Below are 17535 nucleotides of genomic sequence, written 5' to 3' on the forward strand. Positions count from 1 at the left end.
TGGAGTGCTCGCTGATGTATCTCCCATATTAAGTGTACAGTTAGTTACCTTTGGGGAATAGTCTCTCCACTACGGTGTAGGACCCTATTAGTTTTGTGCATAGCTCTAGGGGTGGGCTTTAATAGACATAGGTCAGTAAACATAATCACATCTCCCCTGTCTAGTGATTGCTACAGGGATAGGCAGTGATTCAGCCTAAACAAATTAGCTCAGGTTTTTCTATGACCACATATTGGCTCAGTTTGGGGCAATGAGAAGGATACTCAGGACTTTTGTAGGATGTTTTGGGAGGCAAGCTTTTTCTCTCCCTGGATGTGAACAAAAAAGGATAGAGTCTTTTTTTAAGTTTATTCATTTATTTGGGGGAGGGAGGGGCAGAGAGAGAGGGAGAGAGCTGTCAGCGCGGAGCCTGACGTGGAGCTCAAATCCATAAAACATGATGAGATTATGACCTGAGCCGAAACCAAGAGTCAGACACATAATTAACCGAGCTACCCGGGTGTCCCAAGAATAAAGTCTTGTTTACTGCTAACACCTGTAACACAAACATAAGGCAAGCAAAACCAAAAGTGAATCTAATCTATGGAAGAAGGAAGAGCCCATTGGGTTTCAGAGAAACATAAATGAATCCCTGAACAAGCCATGTCTGACTTGCACTGTCTCTGAACTTTTCAATGTTGTGAACCAATAAACGCCCAACCCCCCCTTTTAAATAAGGCTTTTATTGGAGTGTAACAAACATTTACAAAAGTGCAAAAATCATGGTTACACCCCTGATGAATTGTCACAAAGCCAGCATACTCGTGTAACCGTAACCCTGATCAAAAAACAGAACATTTCAGAACCCCAAATGCATCTCTCATTTCTTCTCATTCATAAAGCTAGCCATCACCAAGGATCAGTGATGCTTTTTTGGCACTTTATTGAAAGATAATTATATAGGATGCACTTTTCTGTGTCTGGCTCCCTTGCTCAATTTTGCTTGTAAGATAAATCCCGGTTGTCAGGAATAATCGAAGCCCATTCATTTTTCATTGTTGTATACTCTTCTAATATAAACCACAACTTGTCAATCTATTATAGATAAACAGTGAGTTGGTTTCAATTTTACATATAATTTTACACCATTTTTTACACTATTACAAATAGTGCCATTGTGGATATCCTTGTGCATATCTTTTTTATTGAGATATGATTGACATATAACATCATATAAGCTTAAGACATATAACATGTTGGTTTGATATATTCCTATATTGCACTGTGATTACTACAATAACATTACTGAACACACTGATCATGTCAAATATTTATTATTTCTGTGTTGAGAACAGTTAAAATTTAGTCTCTTAGCAACGTTGAAGTTTATAATATGGTATTGTTGACTATAACCGCTCTTCTGTGCATTAGATCTTCATTGCACATGTCTTTAGATAAACACACGTGCATAAACTTATTTTCAGTATACCCATAATATTGAAATTGCTGAATCATAGTATGTGAATGTATTCAGCTTTCAGTTTGCCAATGTGGTTATACTTAATTATAATCCCACAGCGGTATATGCAAATTTTGGTGTGTGTAATGGCATCTCTTCATGGTTTTAAACATTTCCCCATTGCCTAAGTTGAGCCTTTTAGAAATAGTTTGTTGGCCTTCTTGAGAGCCTGTTTTGTAAGTCTGTGGCCTTTGAAAAATTAGGCGTTGGCCTGTTTCTTTTTGATTGATTGGTTGCGTATGTGCGTGTGTTTGAACAACAGCACTCTGTCTTGCTTGAGAATTTGAATTTGACCTTCAGTTCACTTTCTAGCTCTGTTCATCTGGAACCTGTTAAAGGTACAGGATGTCAATTGTGTTGCTTTGGGTCACATAATGACTACAACTGGAAGAAGTACAAACCCTCCTGCTTCCTGATTTTCTTAACTCTTGTAACTGGGCGTGTCTTTTGCTGAAGACCTAAAAGCCATGCCTTTGGTTTTGTTACAAGAAATTTCAGTTTGAAGCAGGTAAGCCAGGGTGGAACCTGCATCCTCTTCTCTGGATTTAAGAGTCTCTTATGGTTTGCCTCCCTCTCTGTTTTTATCTTATTTTTCCTTCCCTTCCCCTATGTTCATCTGTTGTGTTTCTTTTTTTTTTTAATTGTTTTAATGTTTATTTATTTTTGAGAGAAAGACAGACAGAATGTGAGTGGGGGAGGGGAAGAGAGAGAGGGAGACACAGAAACAAAGCAGGCTCCAGGCTCCAAGCTCCAAGCTATCAGCACAGGGCCCGATGTGGGGCTTGAACTCACAGACGGCGAGATCATGACCCGAGCCAAAGTCGGACGCTTAACCGACCAACCCACCCAGGTGCCCCTTTCTATTGTGTTTCTTAAATTCCACATATGAGTGAAATCGTGATATTTGTCTTTCTCTGACTTATTTCACTCAGGATAATACTGTCTAATTTCATCCAGTCTTATTTCATCTTTAAAAGTTTGGGAAGATTTATTCATGAAGCCATTTGGGTCTGCATTTTATTTATGGGAAGGCTTTTAATTACCAGTTCAATTTCTTTGGTAGATAAAAAGTGTTCAGATTTTCTGTTTCTTTTGTTGTTTTGGTAAGTAACATCTTTCAAAGGATTCATCAGTTTTATCTGCCTTGTCAAATGAGTTGATGTATAGTTCTTTATAAATTAATTCATTATCTTTTAATGTCTATAGGAGTTGTGATGGTCTGTTTTTTATTCCTCATACGAATCGTTTGTATTGTCTCTATTTGTCCCTTGATAAGTCTTACTAGGAATGATCAATTTCATAAATCTTTTTAAAGAACCTATTTTTACTTCGTTGATTTCTCTATTGTGCATTTGTTTACTATTTCCTTGGTTCCTACTCTTATTATTCATTGCATCCTCCTATCTAGTTGGGGTTGATTTGCTTTTCTTGTCCTGCCTTCCCAAGATAGAGGCTTAGATTAATGCTTTCCTTCACATCTTTTATCAAGACATTTTTATTTGTTTTTTGTTGTTGTTGTTGTTGTTACTTGTAACACAAAGCGTCCTAAGTGATAGTCTCTATTTACGTAGCACAGTGCTTCTCAATTTTCAGTGTGCATGGAATTCATGTGGGGATCTTATTAAGATGCAGATACGACTCAGTAGGTTTTGTGTGGGGCCTGAGATTCTGCTTTTCTAACACGTTCTTAGGTGAGACCAGTGATGCTGATTTGAGGGCTCCACTTTGAAAATCAAGGATCTGATAATAGTGGAAAAATTTGCCAGCGGAAAACAAGCACAGTTGTTTGTATCAGAAGATAAAGTAACTATACATTGTATGAATCATCTTTTGATTTGTATTTTTCATGATATATTTTGTAGCTTTGAAAACGATTTGTTTTTTTAAACTAGAATTTTAATGTATTAATTTAACTTTGACATTCAAAACATAATGTGAAAACTCACTGGATTTGGATTTCATACCTGTGTTCTAGTTGACCAGGACCCCTAGAGCCCAATTTACTCTCTTATCAAGTTCACTTAAGAAGATTGAAGAGGAGCCCCCAGGGCCCATGTATTGTGTCAACTGATAAGAATAAAATGTTGGATAGAAATTTGTAGCAGCTATTTTATTTTTCTTAAATTGTGGTAAAAACACTTAACATGAGATCTACACTCTTAAATTTTTAAGTGGATAATACAATATTGCTAACTATAGGCCTGATGTTGTACAGTTCCTTTCCTTTCCTTTCCTTTCCTTTCCTTTCCTTTCCTTTCCTTTCCTTTCCTTTCCTTTCCCTTCCCTTTCCCTTCCCTTCTCTTCCGTTTCTTCTTTTCTTTTCTTTTCTTTTCTTTTCTTTTCTTTTCTTTTCTTTTCTTTTCTTTTCTCTTCTCTTCTCTCTTTTCTTTTCTTTTCTCTTCTCTTCTTTCTTTTCTTTTCTTTTCTTTTCTTTTCTTTTCTCTTCTCTCTTTTCTTTTCTTTTCTCTTCTCTTCTTTCTTTTCTTTTCTTTTCTTTTCTTTTCTTTTCTTTTCTCTTCTCTTCTTTCTTTTCTTTTCTCTTCTCTTCTTTCTTTTCTTTTCTCTTCTCTTCTTTCTTTTCTTTTCTTTTCTTTTCTTTTCTTTTCTTTTCTTTTTTCTCTTCTCTTCTCTCTTTTCTTTTCTTTTCTCTTCTCTTCTTTCTTTTCTTTTCTTTTCTTTTCTTTTCTTTTCTTTTTTCTTGCAAGAATCCTAAGCAGACTCCACACCTGGCATGGAGCCCGATGCAAGTCTTGATCTCATGACTCAGCAGGCAGTTAGAAACATGAGAGCTGGTGTTTTTTGCAATGTTATAACCATATGGGCAAACCAAAATCTAAAAGCATTCAGCAAAGGAAGCTGGCCTGTGTAAAAGCATCATTCTTGAGATGATCTGTGTATACACAGAAGCCACCCCCATTTTGTTGAAGTGTTAAAGTATGTGAGCAACACATTCTCTTCATTCTTTAAATCAGTTTAAGGTGGGTGTTCTACCCATTGCATTATAGTCATAAATGAAAACAATTGTTACAGTAGGTAAACTACAAGAGGAAGGAATGTGTCTAACTCTACATTATCAAATTTGTGTACTTGACCATTGAATAGATTAGATGAGAAATCTCAAGGGCATTTGAATAATAGAACATTTACCAGGGCGAATTATGGGTGCCCTGGACTGACAGGAAGGAAACAGCTAGAAAATACCAAACTAAGCAGTAACTGAGCTCTGTAAGACAAAATGGACTCAGGAAAGAGATATGGAAAGACAATGACAATGAAGGGAGGTGCATCTGGGACAGCAGTAGCAGAATTCACATCTCAGCAGGAGCTATATCAGCCAACATGTTCAGCCAATGTCTTTGTAAATTGGGAAGCTGTGAACCTTCAAGACACTGAATTTTCCTATTACAAAATACATAATAATTACCGCTTTAAACACTATTTCTCATTGCAAAGAGAAGCTTGCCTGATGTGGAGTTGGTACCAACTTACTGGGGCATTCTAGATGAAGATTTTCTAAGGATATTGGGTGGAACCATGGTCCTGTGGAATTTTGTAAAATAATCCAAGCCCTTCATGGCAAAGACCTTTTTAAGGGGTTATAGTGTGTGTGTGTGTGTGTGTGTGTGTGTGTTTTTTTTTTTTTTTTTCCACAATACGATGTAGCTTACTTTGGTCCTGGGTAAGAATTGTGGTGTTGTAGGAGACCCATGAGAGAGTTTCCTCATGGGGCCGAGAATCCTCTATTGCTGCCATGAAAATATTCTTTCTCTTTTCATGATGTACTAGAGATTGTGAGTACAAAACACTTTTGTAAGAGTAAGTTTCACAGGCATCTAGCTATTTCTTCCTGGACAATAAACATGTTATCTGAAACAATGGAAAAGAATATTGTTGGCAAATACTTTAGGGATCTAGCCCTTATTTAGAAAGGACCATTTTTGCTCTTTATGTTTCTATAAAAACAAACAAACATGAGAGGAGAAACATGTCCCAGAGGGATTCTAGTAAATTCCCTAAGGAGAGGAAAAAAGAATGAAAAGGCTGGTAGCCACCCATAGCTGCAGAGACCCTTCTATAGGTACAGGGAACCTCTCGCTGAGCCTCCCCCTGTCTCTGAAGGAGCACTGCCGGTTTGGGAGCCTAGAATGATTTGGTGACGAGAGAATGTGATCTTTAGGCCAAGGACCGTGCTGGTAATTGGCACCACACTTGAAAAGAAACACGGTCGACCGATTTTGGGCTCCCCTCCCTCTTTTGCTGCTCTAATTCATCCCCCTTGTGATTAGAATAATCAATTTAAGATCTGGCATTCCATATTTTCTCTGTTGTTAAGGTTAAGCAAATCCAGATAGTCTTGATTCATAAAGTTCCCCAAAGTTCTCATTAGACTTAACACACGGTGGTGCTGCCTGCCAAGTGATTGCCATTCTGTTCATTTTCTGACCACTCATTGCCATTTATTTGTGACTTGCTTGAAAAAATGGTAGACTTTTATTGAAGAGTCTTTTTTTCAGTGTTTCTGGCTCATGGATTGTCCTTCCTATTAATAAGCTACTTTTTCTAAAATCAAAGCTACTTGGTTTATAACTGAGGGTTTTCTAGACCTACAATACCAATGGACAACCTTTACTGATCAGATTTCTGGGAAACCTATCTTAGCAACTCATTTACTCTTCTTTTGAAGGTAATGGCAGTGAAGTTCAGTATACCACAAATAGTAGAGTAAGTACAACAGTTAACAAACCCATTTTAGGAAATTCCTGGCTTAAATAAACTCATCTCAATTGGCCTATTTTCTACACTTCTGGATACCAATGTGTGTGAGTGTGTGTGTGTGTGTGTGTGTGTGTGTGTGTGTGTGTGTTAAATTTGTCCTTTAGAATTATCTGTATATATTCTTTCATATTTTCTTTCAAAGATGAAGGCCTCTTTTTTTTTTAATGTTTATTTATTTTGAGAGAGAGAGATAAAGGCAGAGAGAGGGAGAGAGAGAATCCCAAGCAGGCTTTCATCACAGAACCCAACGTGAGGCTTGATCCCATGAACCATGAGATTATGATCTGAGCAGAAATCAAGAGTCAGACGTTCAACAGACTGAGGCACCCAGGCACCCTGGTGAAGGCCTCTTTAATATTCATTATTTAACCCTCGCATTTGCCAAGAGGACTGATCCCCTTTCTGCTGTAAAAAGTACACAGCTGTAGATGATTCCAGCATGCCTCTGACAGGTCCCGAAGCCTACTATTCCTGGTGGCAGGGCCTCCTGCTTTCCTGTTTGATATGTAGGCAAGCCATCTATGAGTGGATAGCTCCTGTTCAGTTAGAAGTGATGTTCACTCCAGCCATGGATGATAGACTATTTTGAAGGAGCCTCCTGCTCTGAACAGAAAAGGGTGAGTGTGGTTAGATCTTATTAATGCCACTGTCCCCTGGTGAGCACTGAGCTTGTCATCTGCCCTCTGGGGTGTGGCAGGTGTTAGAATTTCAGTTCATCTGCTGGTGTTTGGGAAGGCACAGTTCCTAAGTAGAGTTCTTCTTGGTGTAACTAGGGAAAAAATAACTCCAAAGAAAAGGCAACCATTTATGGGAAATTATGGGGAAAAGATTTTAGGTATACTACTGAGAGTTTTCGGTAAATAATCAGTATTTTCAGCCTTTTAGTCTGTATTGGTTCTTTGCCTCTGCGTGTAATCTTCCTTGAAGCTAATCCATTTTGAGTAGATGATCCCTCAAAAATATATGACCCTTTCTATTCAGTCCAGCTTGCTAACAGAAGAGTCTGTACTCTGTTCCTCTGCTCCATCATCTCCCATTCTACCTCTGTGTTTACACATGAGACCCAGAGCATCTGGTATCTGCTTCGATATTTTACTGGAAATTGGCTCTTCTTTTCAAGTTTTGTTTTTCTGGCATTTCATCAAAATCTCACTCATGCTTGCAATTCCATTCTCAAATGAAGTACCCTAAATTTCTAGTTGGAGAGTTTTCTGAACAACTTTCAGTTCTTTCTTTCCAGGAATGATTGACCCCTCATTCTTTAAAACTCACTTCTCTCTTGGTTTTAGTTTTTCTCTTGCCTCTATGATCATGACTTCCTGGCCTGTTCTTTGTTCCCAAACTCCTTAAATCCTACTATTAACAGAGCATCCAGTGCTGGACTGTTTTCCTCTATATTTTCATATTTCTTCCTTCCTTCATCCGTCAATGACCTATTGAACTCTTCTTATAGGCAAGCTCCATTCTAGGTGCTATAGAAGAGACACTGGATATGTTTTAATGATAAGGCCAACAACATATCCTGATGGATCCGAAATGGAGTATAAGATGAAGAGAAATGAATGGCGACTTCAGAGATTTTGTTCTGATCAACTGGAAGGATTCAGTTGCCATCATCTGATGTGGGCAAAGCAGCGAGAGGAGAAATTTTGGATGGGAAAACTAGGGTTTTAAAATAGACTTATAAGTTCAGGATTTTCCATTTGCTATGGATTTGCTAACGTGTCCCCCTAAACTTCACCTGTTGGAGCCTTAATGTTGTGATATTTGAAGATGGGGCCTTTGGGAGGTAATTAGGTAATGAGGGTGGAGCTCCCATGACGGGATTACTGTCCTTATAAAAAGAGGAAGAGAGCTAGCCTCTTCTCTCTTTCCGCCATGTGATGATACAACTAGACAGCAGCCATCTGACAGCAGGAAGAGGGCTCTCCCTGGGAACCAGCTGACACATTTATCTGGCACTTCCTAGCATCCAGAACTGTGACAAAGGCATGTCGCTTAAGTCTCCGAGTCAGTGGTGATTTGTTATATCAGCCTGTCCTAAGGCAGAATTTGTCTTAAAAAGCCAGTGTAGATGTTCAGCAAATAGTTGAAGAGATCTGCGTCGAAGATACACATTTAGGAATCTTCAAAATAGTGGTAGTATTTAATGCTTTGAGACTGGGTGAAATGACCAAAGGAGTGAGTATAGATAGGGAAGAGAGCAGTACAAAGCACTGGGCTATGGGGTATCCAGCCATTAAGTGTTTGGAGGAGAGAGGGGGAATCTGCAAAGTGACTGAAAAGATGCTTTGGGATAGGCGGAAAGCCAAGGATTTGGGTGCTCTGTGACCCAAACACAGCAAGGCAGAGACAGTAACCAACAGGTTAAAGTGTGTGTCGGTCCAAATAAAATAAGAACAAAACTGACCACTGGATTTCACAATTGGAAGCCATGTGGTCACATTAGCAAGAGCAGTGCTTGTGCCATGAGGGAGGCAAAAGCCTCACAGGAATGAGATTGGAGACAGTGGGAGGAAAGACTTGTAGGTTTAAGACATGCTGAGCCTTCTCTGTGCCTGGAGTTTAAACAGGTCTCAAAAAAGCCCACCAAACTCAAATAAATCAATCCATATCCAGGCTGGCAGTCTACCACGTTGATTTGGAACTCACCTGCCATTTTTCACAACAAGAATTATACATTCATAGTTTTCTGTCCATATCTCTTTACCGTATATACAACAAGGCGTAGGCATTTGTGTCAGGCTTTATGCGTCTGATCTTTTTTCAAAATCTCAAGATTTTCATTTAATTTTGGAGTGTCAGTGCAAAGTGACTCAAGTTTTGAGTTTCCATTCCAGAGAGATGAAGTGATGAAAACGTGGAGTAAAAACAAAGAGCCAGGCTTGTGTCCTTGAACACTTCCTTTGTAGCCATATCGTTTTAGGTGAAAATAAGACACTGATGTGGAAAAGGTAGAGAAGGGATGTCCCAGAGAGGAAGGTTAGAGGTAGGGCAGAATGAAAATGAGTAGATTTTCTTTCCAATATTGATAGTAAATAGCCAGTAGCTGCATGACTAACAGGTACAAATTACATACAGGCCACAAATTTCAACATTTTATAAATGATCGAGAGGTAAACAAAATCACACACACACAAAATTACTCTGAAGCCTTGCTTTCTTCTTGAATGAAAGAACTCAGTAAAAATATGAATAGTGCATGTTATTTTAAGAAATCTTCAGGATCTTGTGAGATTTATATGAAATCTGCACGCATTGTTTTCAACGGGGCCATTCTGAAAGTCCGGTATTACACCTGAAACGCATTTTGAGTTGAGGCGGAAAACTTTTTGTGAATAAAATTTTAGAGTTAGTGTTTTTTTTCCTCAAATGGAATAATGGCCAAATTTATTGGTACATTTTCATTTTTTAATCATATGTGGTAGTGGTTGGAATTTAACAGTGAAATTCTTCTCACTGTTTGAAATGTTAGGTTTAGAAATCAAACCATAATAGTTTCATTTGCAGCTGAGCCCCATATAAAACCTCACTAAATAGTTCACTGATTGAGTTGCTGAAATTTTCCGCTTGGCTCTGGATTTGTGGGGTTTCCAGGTGCCTCTCAGCAGTGAAAGCATCACTAATAATTGTAAACTATGATTATTAGTTTCGTTAACCCAGGGCCAGATTCAACAATGACTACCACAAATCAAAGCTCTTTCCCCCTCAAAGCGGCAGCATTAAATTGTGCCGGGAATCCTTTATTTGTTTAATGCAAATAGAGTGGTTGAGTGTTCCCTCTCACTAAGTACATTACAAAATAAATACATTATATTCATTAAATTTTCATGTAATATCGAATACATGCAAAAGAGTATTGGTCATATATTTCTAAGTTGTGAAACATAATATTAAACTGGTTATTCCAGGTAAGAATTAGAACATTACTGAATCCATTCAGACAATCTATGTTTTCCTACCAACTCAACCCATTACTTCCTTGATTTTTTTTTTGTAAATGTTCAAAATTTCTTTATATTTAAAATAATAAGCATAGAGATTTATTTTTACTTGCTTTGCTTGTTAGAAATAAGTAAAATACTGAAAACAGGTTTGAGTGGATTCCCACCTCTCCTGCTAGGGAAGTGAGGATACCCAAGTCTGTACCACCATTTAATATCATCCAGAGTCTAGACTCTGAAAAGTTCATGAGTATAATTTGATTGATCATTACAATGAGGGATACCTATAGTGACCAATTCTATACTAGATCATTTAAATCAGTTATCTAATTTTACATTAATATTTATCATTAACCGGGGCGCCTGGGTGGCTCAGTCAGTTAAGCGTCTGACTTCGGCTCAGGTCGTGAACTCATGGTTTGTGAGTTCGAGCCCCGCGTCGGGCTCTGTGCGGACAGCTCAGAGCCTGGAGCCTGCTTCGGATTCTGTGTCTCCCTCTCCCTCTGCCCCTCCTTCTGCCCTATTGAGAGATGCTCTGTCTCTGTCTCTCAATAATAAATAAACGTTTATTTATCATTAACTATATGATGAGATGATAGATATTATTATTTTTTTTTTTTAAATTTTTTTTTCAACGTTTTTTATTTATTTTTGGGACAGAGAGAGACAGAGCATGAACGGGGGAGGGGCAGAGAGAGAGGGAGACACAGAATCGGAAACAGGCTCCAGGCTCCGAGCCATCAGCCCAGAGCCCGACGCGGGGCTCGAACTCCCGGACCGCGAGATCGTGACCTGGCTGAAGTCGGCCGCTTAACCGACTGCGCCACCCAGGCGCCCCAAGATATTATTATCTTCAGACTGTAGATGCCTAGGAAAGTTAAGTAACTCGCCCAAAGTTCTAGAGCTGGTAAATCTGGGATTTGAATTCAGTTTTTGCTTCGTCTAAGCCCTATGCTCATGCACTTAGCTTAGATCAATATGTAATGAACCAATAGCTGAGCATCAAGATGTGAGCATAAATTCGTTATTTGTAGTGTTTTTAAAGGGTGTACATTTAATACCAGTGACATCAGCTTAGATAATGTTTGTGTGTGTGTGTGTGTGTGTGTGTGTGTGTGTGTGTGTATGTTACCACTTAAATTTATGACATAAAGTTTAATGGGCATCAATCTTTGAAGAAATGGGCTAATTGGTTAGCCCACAGGTTTGGCACATTATCTTTGTAATTAGCCTTTTTCAGTGTTGAATGTGGCACTGAAATTTTAACACAATTATCATTATTGGTGATAACAAATTATCCTTTAAATAAGTATGCTTACATATCCAGTACATTTAAATATATCAATTTATACAAAAAGAGTCAGCCAAATTCAAGGAAATTATGAAATGTGATTTAAGAAAAGATAGACAGTTAACCCCAACGCTGAGATTTTATTGATAGTATTGAGAGTCTGAAAAAAAAAGTAGTAAGCATGACTAGTAAATCTTCATTCATGCATTGGCTTATTCATTTACCTTGCATTTTAAAAATAATAACAATTATAATTTTTGAGTGTCTATGTGAATTCAGTGCTAGTCTATGTAACTTTACATCCTTGATCTTATAATTGTCTTTTATCTTTCTAAGATTTCCATCAGACAGGTATTATTACGCACCTTTAACAATGAGAACAATAACTTCATCAAAATCTCAAGAGCTGAAAAGTGGTGTAACCAGGATTCAATCCTAGAATTTCTTTATGACTTGGAAAACTACTTTTCTGTAGAAGGATCTTGAAATTCTATTCAGGGACCTCTGGATGGGGAGTCGGGAACTGGGTCTCAGGTTTCCGTGCTATCACTTATACATGTCACATTAAACAATGTCTCTGAGTCCACTTAGAGGGTTGGATGAGATGCTCTCTAAAATCTGTTCTCATTCAAAACTAACTTCTTTTACATGTATTCTTTCTCCGAGTATCATTGGTAATTTGGCAATTGCATTTCCATCAACTACTTTTCTGTTGTAATGTTTATGTGTGCTTTAAAAACATTAGAACATTAAAATACATTCATTGTTGTAAATTTACATAGTACAAACACACTCAGTAAAGAACCTAAACATTTCCCTTAATAGTATCACCCAGGGCTGATGACTACTAGATTGTTCATGAGTTATGGAAAGTGCTACGTGGGAAGGAGCTATTTAAGTAGATTGGTGGTACTTTCTTTAGACAGTTGATATCTTACTAAATGTTCTGTTCTGTGTATTCCTTGTAACATGAAACAGAAGTCAATATTTATTCACTTGCTATTATAACATCAAAAGCATCAAAAATGCTTTTTGGTAATTTCAAAATATTCAGTTTGGGCAGCAGAGACTTTTGAAGCAGGTGGGGGGACAGGACTATTACGAGCTTTGGACATAGAGTCTAGGTGTTAGGCTAGCTGCTAAGTGGGCAGGAGCCCTGTACCTTGTGCATGCAAGTTTAGGTGATTGCTATATAACTCTTTTTAAGTTTATTTATTTGTATTTGAGAGGGCGAACGGGAGGGAGAGAGAGAGAGACCACATACATGTGCAAGTGGGGGAGAGGCAGAGAGAGAGAGAGAGAGAAAGACAGAGAGAGAGAGAGAGAGAGAGAGAATCCTAAGCAGTCCCTGCCCCCCGATGTGGGGCTCAATGCGGGACTCAGACTCACAAGCCACGAGATCATGACCTGAGCGGAAATCGGGAGTCAGATGCTTAACCGACTAAGCCACCCAGGCACCCCACTGTATAACTTTTTAAGTCAACAACAAGTCTTCAAAACCACTCATTTCACCAGTGAAAAAATAAGTTCGAATATACCTCATACTTATCAATTGAACTTTCTGGTGAAAATTTCAATAAAGGTATCAGAGGCTGCTTTCACATCTGCAGTATATACTCCTTAACCAGTATTTGAGTTATGCTTCAGATGTATATTTCTTCCCAGCATAATTCAAATACTGACTAGCCACCCCTAACAAAATATTTAAGGATGGGAACATGTATCACAGTATTTACAATAAAGTTTTTAAAAGTAAATTCCTACTCCCTGGCATGGAATTAAAAACTTCTGTCCACACAAAAACGTTTATAGCAGCTTTATTCATAATTGCCAAAATTTGGAAGCAACCAAGATGTTCTTCGGTAGATAAATGGATAAATAAACTGTATTACATCCATACAATTGAATATTAATCAGCACAGAAAGAAATGAGCAATCAAACCATGAAGACATGAAGGAATCTTAAATGCATATTACCAAGTGAAAGAAGGCAATCTGAGAAGGTTACATACTGTATGATTCCAAATATATGGCATTCTGGAAAAGACAAATCTGTGGAGGCAGTATGAGGATCATTAGTTGCCAGGGGTTAAGGGAAAGGAGGGATGAATAGACAGAGCATTAGAGGATTTTTTTTATACGTAATTTATTGTCAAATTGGTTTCCATACAACACCCAGTGCTCATCCCAACAGGTGCCCTCCTCAATGCCCAGTGACGCTATTCTGTAGTAATGGTGTATTCTGTAATGTAATGGTGGATGCATTTCATTATACATTTGTCAAAATGCCTAAAATATACCACACCATGAGTGGACTCTAATGTGAACTCTGGACTTTGGGTGGTGACAATATGTCCCTCTGGGAAAATCTTGGTTTTACTGGAGAAAGAGGGAGTAATATAATAGAGGCATGTTTGGAAAACAGGAAAAATGAGTAAGACTCCATCTTAGCACTTGAAGAAATGGAAGCCTACTGTGCCCTGGGTGTGTAGAGAAGTCTGGAGGGGCAGGTTCATGACTAACCCTCATCCCAACTGCCCCAAGAGGAGATACAGAAGTGGAGACAAAGGAGCCAGATTTCCTGCCAGTGGAAGAAGGGGGGGGGTGGTTCTCAGTGGACAAAGCAGCATTTGAGATGACACTTGAAGGGAGAGAATTGACTGGAAGGACAGCCACCACGCGGGATGGGCGTACTTAGAGCTCTCTGTTCCGTGTCTCCAGTCCCTGGGATCTTTCAAACTCACTATGTGAAAGAATGGACAGGAATAGCAGCAAAGACAAAAACACCATCTGTGTTCTGCTACAGCTTTGGGTTCTGACTGTCGGATCAGTCTGTGTTTAAGTCCTCACATGTATTTTTGCATCCAAATAGAGGAGCCATAGTCAGTCAAGCTTCCTTGCCACCTTTCAGGAGTAAACTTGAACCTCACCATTCTAATGTTTCCACGTGAATGCTGCAAGTTTCTCGGGACTTGTCAATATGTAAAACCTTTATATTTGAATTCAGAAACACTTTTGCATGTGCTCTCTGCCTGTGAGCGTTTGAAGACACTTTAAACGAAAGCAAAGGATAATTTACTGGTAATCCTCAGCCTAATGTATTTTCTCTCTCTTACTTTTAAAGCGTTCGTGAATTGGAAAGTACAGGTTCTGGTTTATGTTACGACGTCCTCTGGGATTCAGGTAGTGCCTTCTTTCCTGCTCATCACCCATCAGCATTCGTGATTCCCTTATTTTAGATCTTTACAAATATTATATGGATATATTTGTGCTATAGGTTTGGTTTTTAAAGTTAAAATCCTTGATAATGAGTAAACTCCAGTACAGAAAATAAGCAATAAGTAAACAGCCAGTCCCTTCCAGGTGAAAAGTAGCAGAACTCAATACTGAGCATGTAGTTCTTTAGAGATTGGAAACCAGATCCCTCAGTGCAGCACCACTGTTTTCTGGACATTTCAGCAGACGCTGGGTCCCTGGTTAAAGGGATAGAAAGACCTTATTCTCTGTTTTTCCTAATGATGGTTGAAAATGGTCTGGTATCAGGAAGTGTAGCTTGACATGTTCACTTAGATTTTCTAGACTACTTTAATCCCTATAACTGCTGTCTCCCTCCACCCCAGACTGAATTGCCTTTGTGGAATATCAGACTGTTTGCTTGGGCAAATTGATTAATCTCTTTGTCTTTGAGAAACAGACCTAGTTTTCTGGCTCAAGATCTCAGGGTTTTTGTTTGGTTGTTTGTTTTTTGTTTTTTAAGCTGTTTTTCTCTCAATAGGAGCTTCGTTTCTACTCTGTACAAGGAGAATGAACACGTCTTATTATTTGAAATTTCAGTTTTTTTTTTTTTTATTGACTAAGCATCTATCCTTCAATATTTACCCCCAAATGCTACAATCAAATCTCTACATTTCAGTGTTAGATAGTGTAATGTAAGAAGCCATTTGTTAGAGTATATTTAATGGTTCTGTGATTTCTGTGTTACTAAAACAAGCAAAGTGTCAAATCCTTGTGAGTAACAAGAAACATTCTTATGCTTTTAATAAGAGTTTTTTTTTTCTTTATACATTCATAGTGCCTACAACCTATAATATGGATTAACATTGTACAGCCAAAAAGTAGCAAGACATTAGAAATGTACAGAGACTGGGCATTGTTTCCATTCCAAAAAAAAGTCATGAACTTAAATTTATACAACAGATAGTCTCAACCCATGCCTTACACAGAGGAAAAAAGGGTCATCAAAGCACAACGTTCCGGTTCTGTAAGAATGAAGAAGTCTCTTATGCACGTTTCTATCTGCACAGTTAGTATCTGCTAGACAAATCACAGAGGCCGCCTAGAGGATAGCAACAGATGATCTCTTTGAAGGTTTTCCTTAGTTCTTGGCTCCGGAGTGCATAAATTAGAGGGTCGATGATGGAATTACACATGATCAGTATGAGATACAGGTTAAAGTGAGACATGAAGCACACGCAGTAAGGATTCTGGGGACAAGAGATGTAGAATATTAAGTGGAGGAAGAATGGGGCCCAGCAGACAACAAAGACCCCAATCAGTATGGTCAGGGTAATTGCACCCTTCATGTTGGCCCCTTGGCGGATGGTGCCAGTGCCCGGGAGGACAGCAATTCTCTTAATGTGCAGTCTGGCCATGAGGAACATGTGGACATAGAGAGAGGCCATGAGAGCCAGCATGGTGAAGAACATGGTGATGAGGCAGATGATGACAGCACTGCTGTCTGAGTAGATGATGAACAAAACGCCCGAAACCGTGCAAGCTGCCCAGATACAACTTATGATGATCCCAACCCGCCTGACCGTCATGATGTTATGGTACTGGAGAGCATAAAAGATAGTAAAGTACCTGTCCACTGCAATTGAAAGCAGACTGCAAATCGATGCAAGCAAGGAGCTACAGATCACCGAGTCAATGACATTATCAATATTCACGGTGAAACTCTGCGCGTCCGTATCTGTACTGTTTAATAGGGTGATGACAATGGTTTCGGATCCGTTTGACACGCTCACCAACATATCAGCCACAGCCAGGCTGCAGATGAAAAAGTACATGGGCGAATGCAGGTTTTTGTTCTTGGCTATTGCCACAATCACCAGAATATTCTCCAACAAGCTGATGACACCCAGAGTCACAAACACCTCGGGGGAGACAAAAAGTTGCTCATAACACCCTCCATCAGAGTAGCCTTTTCCAAGGGACTCACTGGCATTGCTGTGCAGTCCGTAGGTGCTGCGGTTCCAGAAGTGGAGAGAAGTGTGCATTCCATGGTGATGAGTGGAGTTCATCCTGCACCAAGTGGATTCAGATCCCCTCGGAATTGATTCGATCTCTCGGGTCAGGTAGCCTCAGTGCTTTTCTCCACGCCTTTGTCTGCCCGAAAGTTCTGAGGCTGAAATTGGCATGCCTGTTGTGAGTAAATGTCACGTGCTCCAAGGCTGGAAATGGAGTTTTTACTGTCTCCCAGGAACGGCTCTGATCACCTTCATTGTAAAATCTTAGGCTTCTGAAATACTCATTCTCAGTTGAAAGAGTCTGCTCTTTGCTTTTCTGTCCTCCCTTCCACCTTAACTTTAGCCTGAGGCATTCAGTCAGGTCTTTTCAAAATAATTTTCCTAGTGGCTGCTGTAACACTGGGAGCTGAATCCGTGTTTGCATGTTCACACCAGCTGCCTCTGAGGTATTAGTTCCCAACCTGAAGCATTGCTTTGAGTGTTAGTAGCTGCTGCTGATTTTATGGTGTGCGAAGCGAAAAAAATGTTTACAGTGGCTCCTCCTCTGCTTCCTTCTGACCAATCCAAATGCACTGGAAGTCTGTGAGACACGGGTGATAATCCGGAGATACAAATTGCAGGGCAATACCGATTCAGATGCAGAAGCTTGTAGAATTGGGAAGCAAGCAGGATGAGAGAGACTGAATTTTCCTTGTCAAGTTTTCAAAGAAAACAACTTCGTCCCTAGAGGCCATTCTTTGATATCACCAGCCAGGCACCCCAGGTTGATTACTGCTT

The 17535-nt window shown here is 39.1% G+C and overlaps 1 protein-coding gene across 1 annotated transcript; it reads right to left on the minus strand.

The window, feature by feature from the left end:
- Positions 1 to 13685: 13685 nt before the first annotated feature.
- On the minus strand, positions 13686 to 17237 carry MC4R (melanocortin 4 receptor). The gene has a single exon (XM_025931188.2). It carries the CDS (start codon positions 16810 to 16812, stop codon positions 15814 to 15816), a length of 999 nt encoding a protein of 332 aa, XP_025786973.1. The 5' UTR covers positions 16813 to 17237; the 3' UTR covers positions 13686 to 15813.
- Positions 17238 to 17535: the final 298 nt, after the last annotated feature.

The sequence above is a fragment of the Puma concolor genome, chromosome D3 (genome assembly GCF_028749965.1).
Source record: "Puma concolor isolate L17-30 chromosome D3, mPumCon1.1.hap2, whole genome shotgun sequence".
NCBI classification, from domain to species: Eukaryota; Metazoa; Chordata; class Mammalia; order Carnivora; family Felidae; genus Puma; species Puma concolor.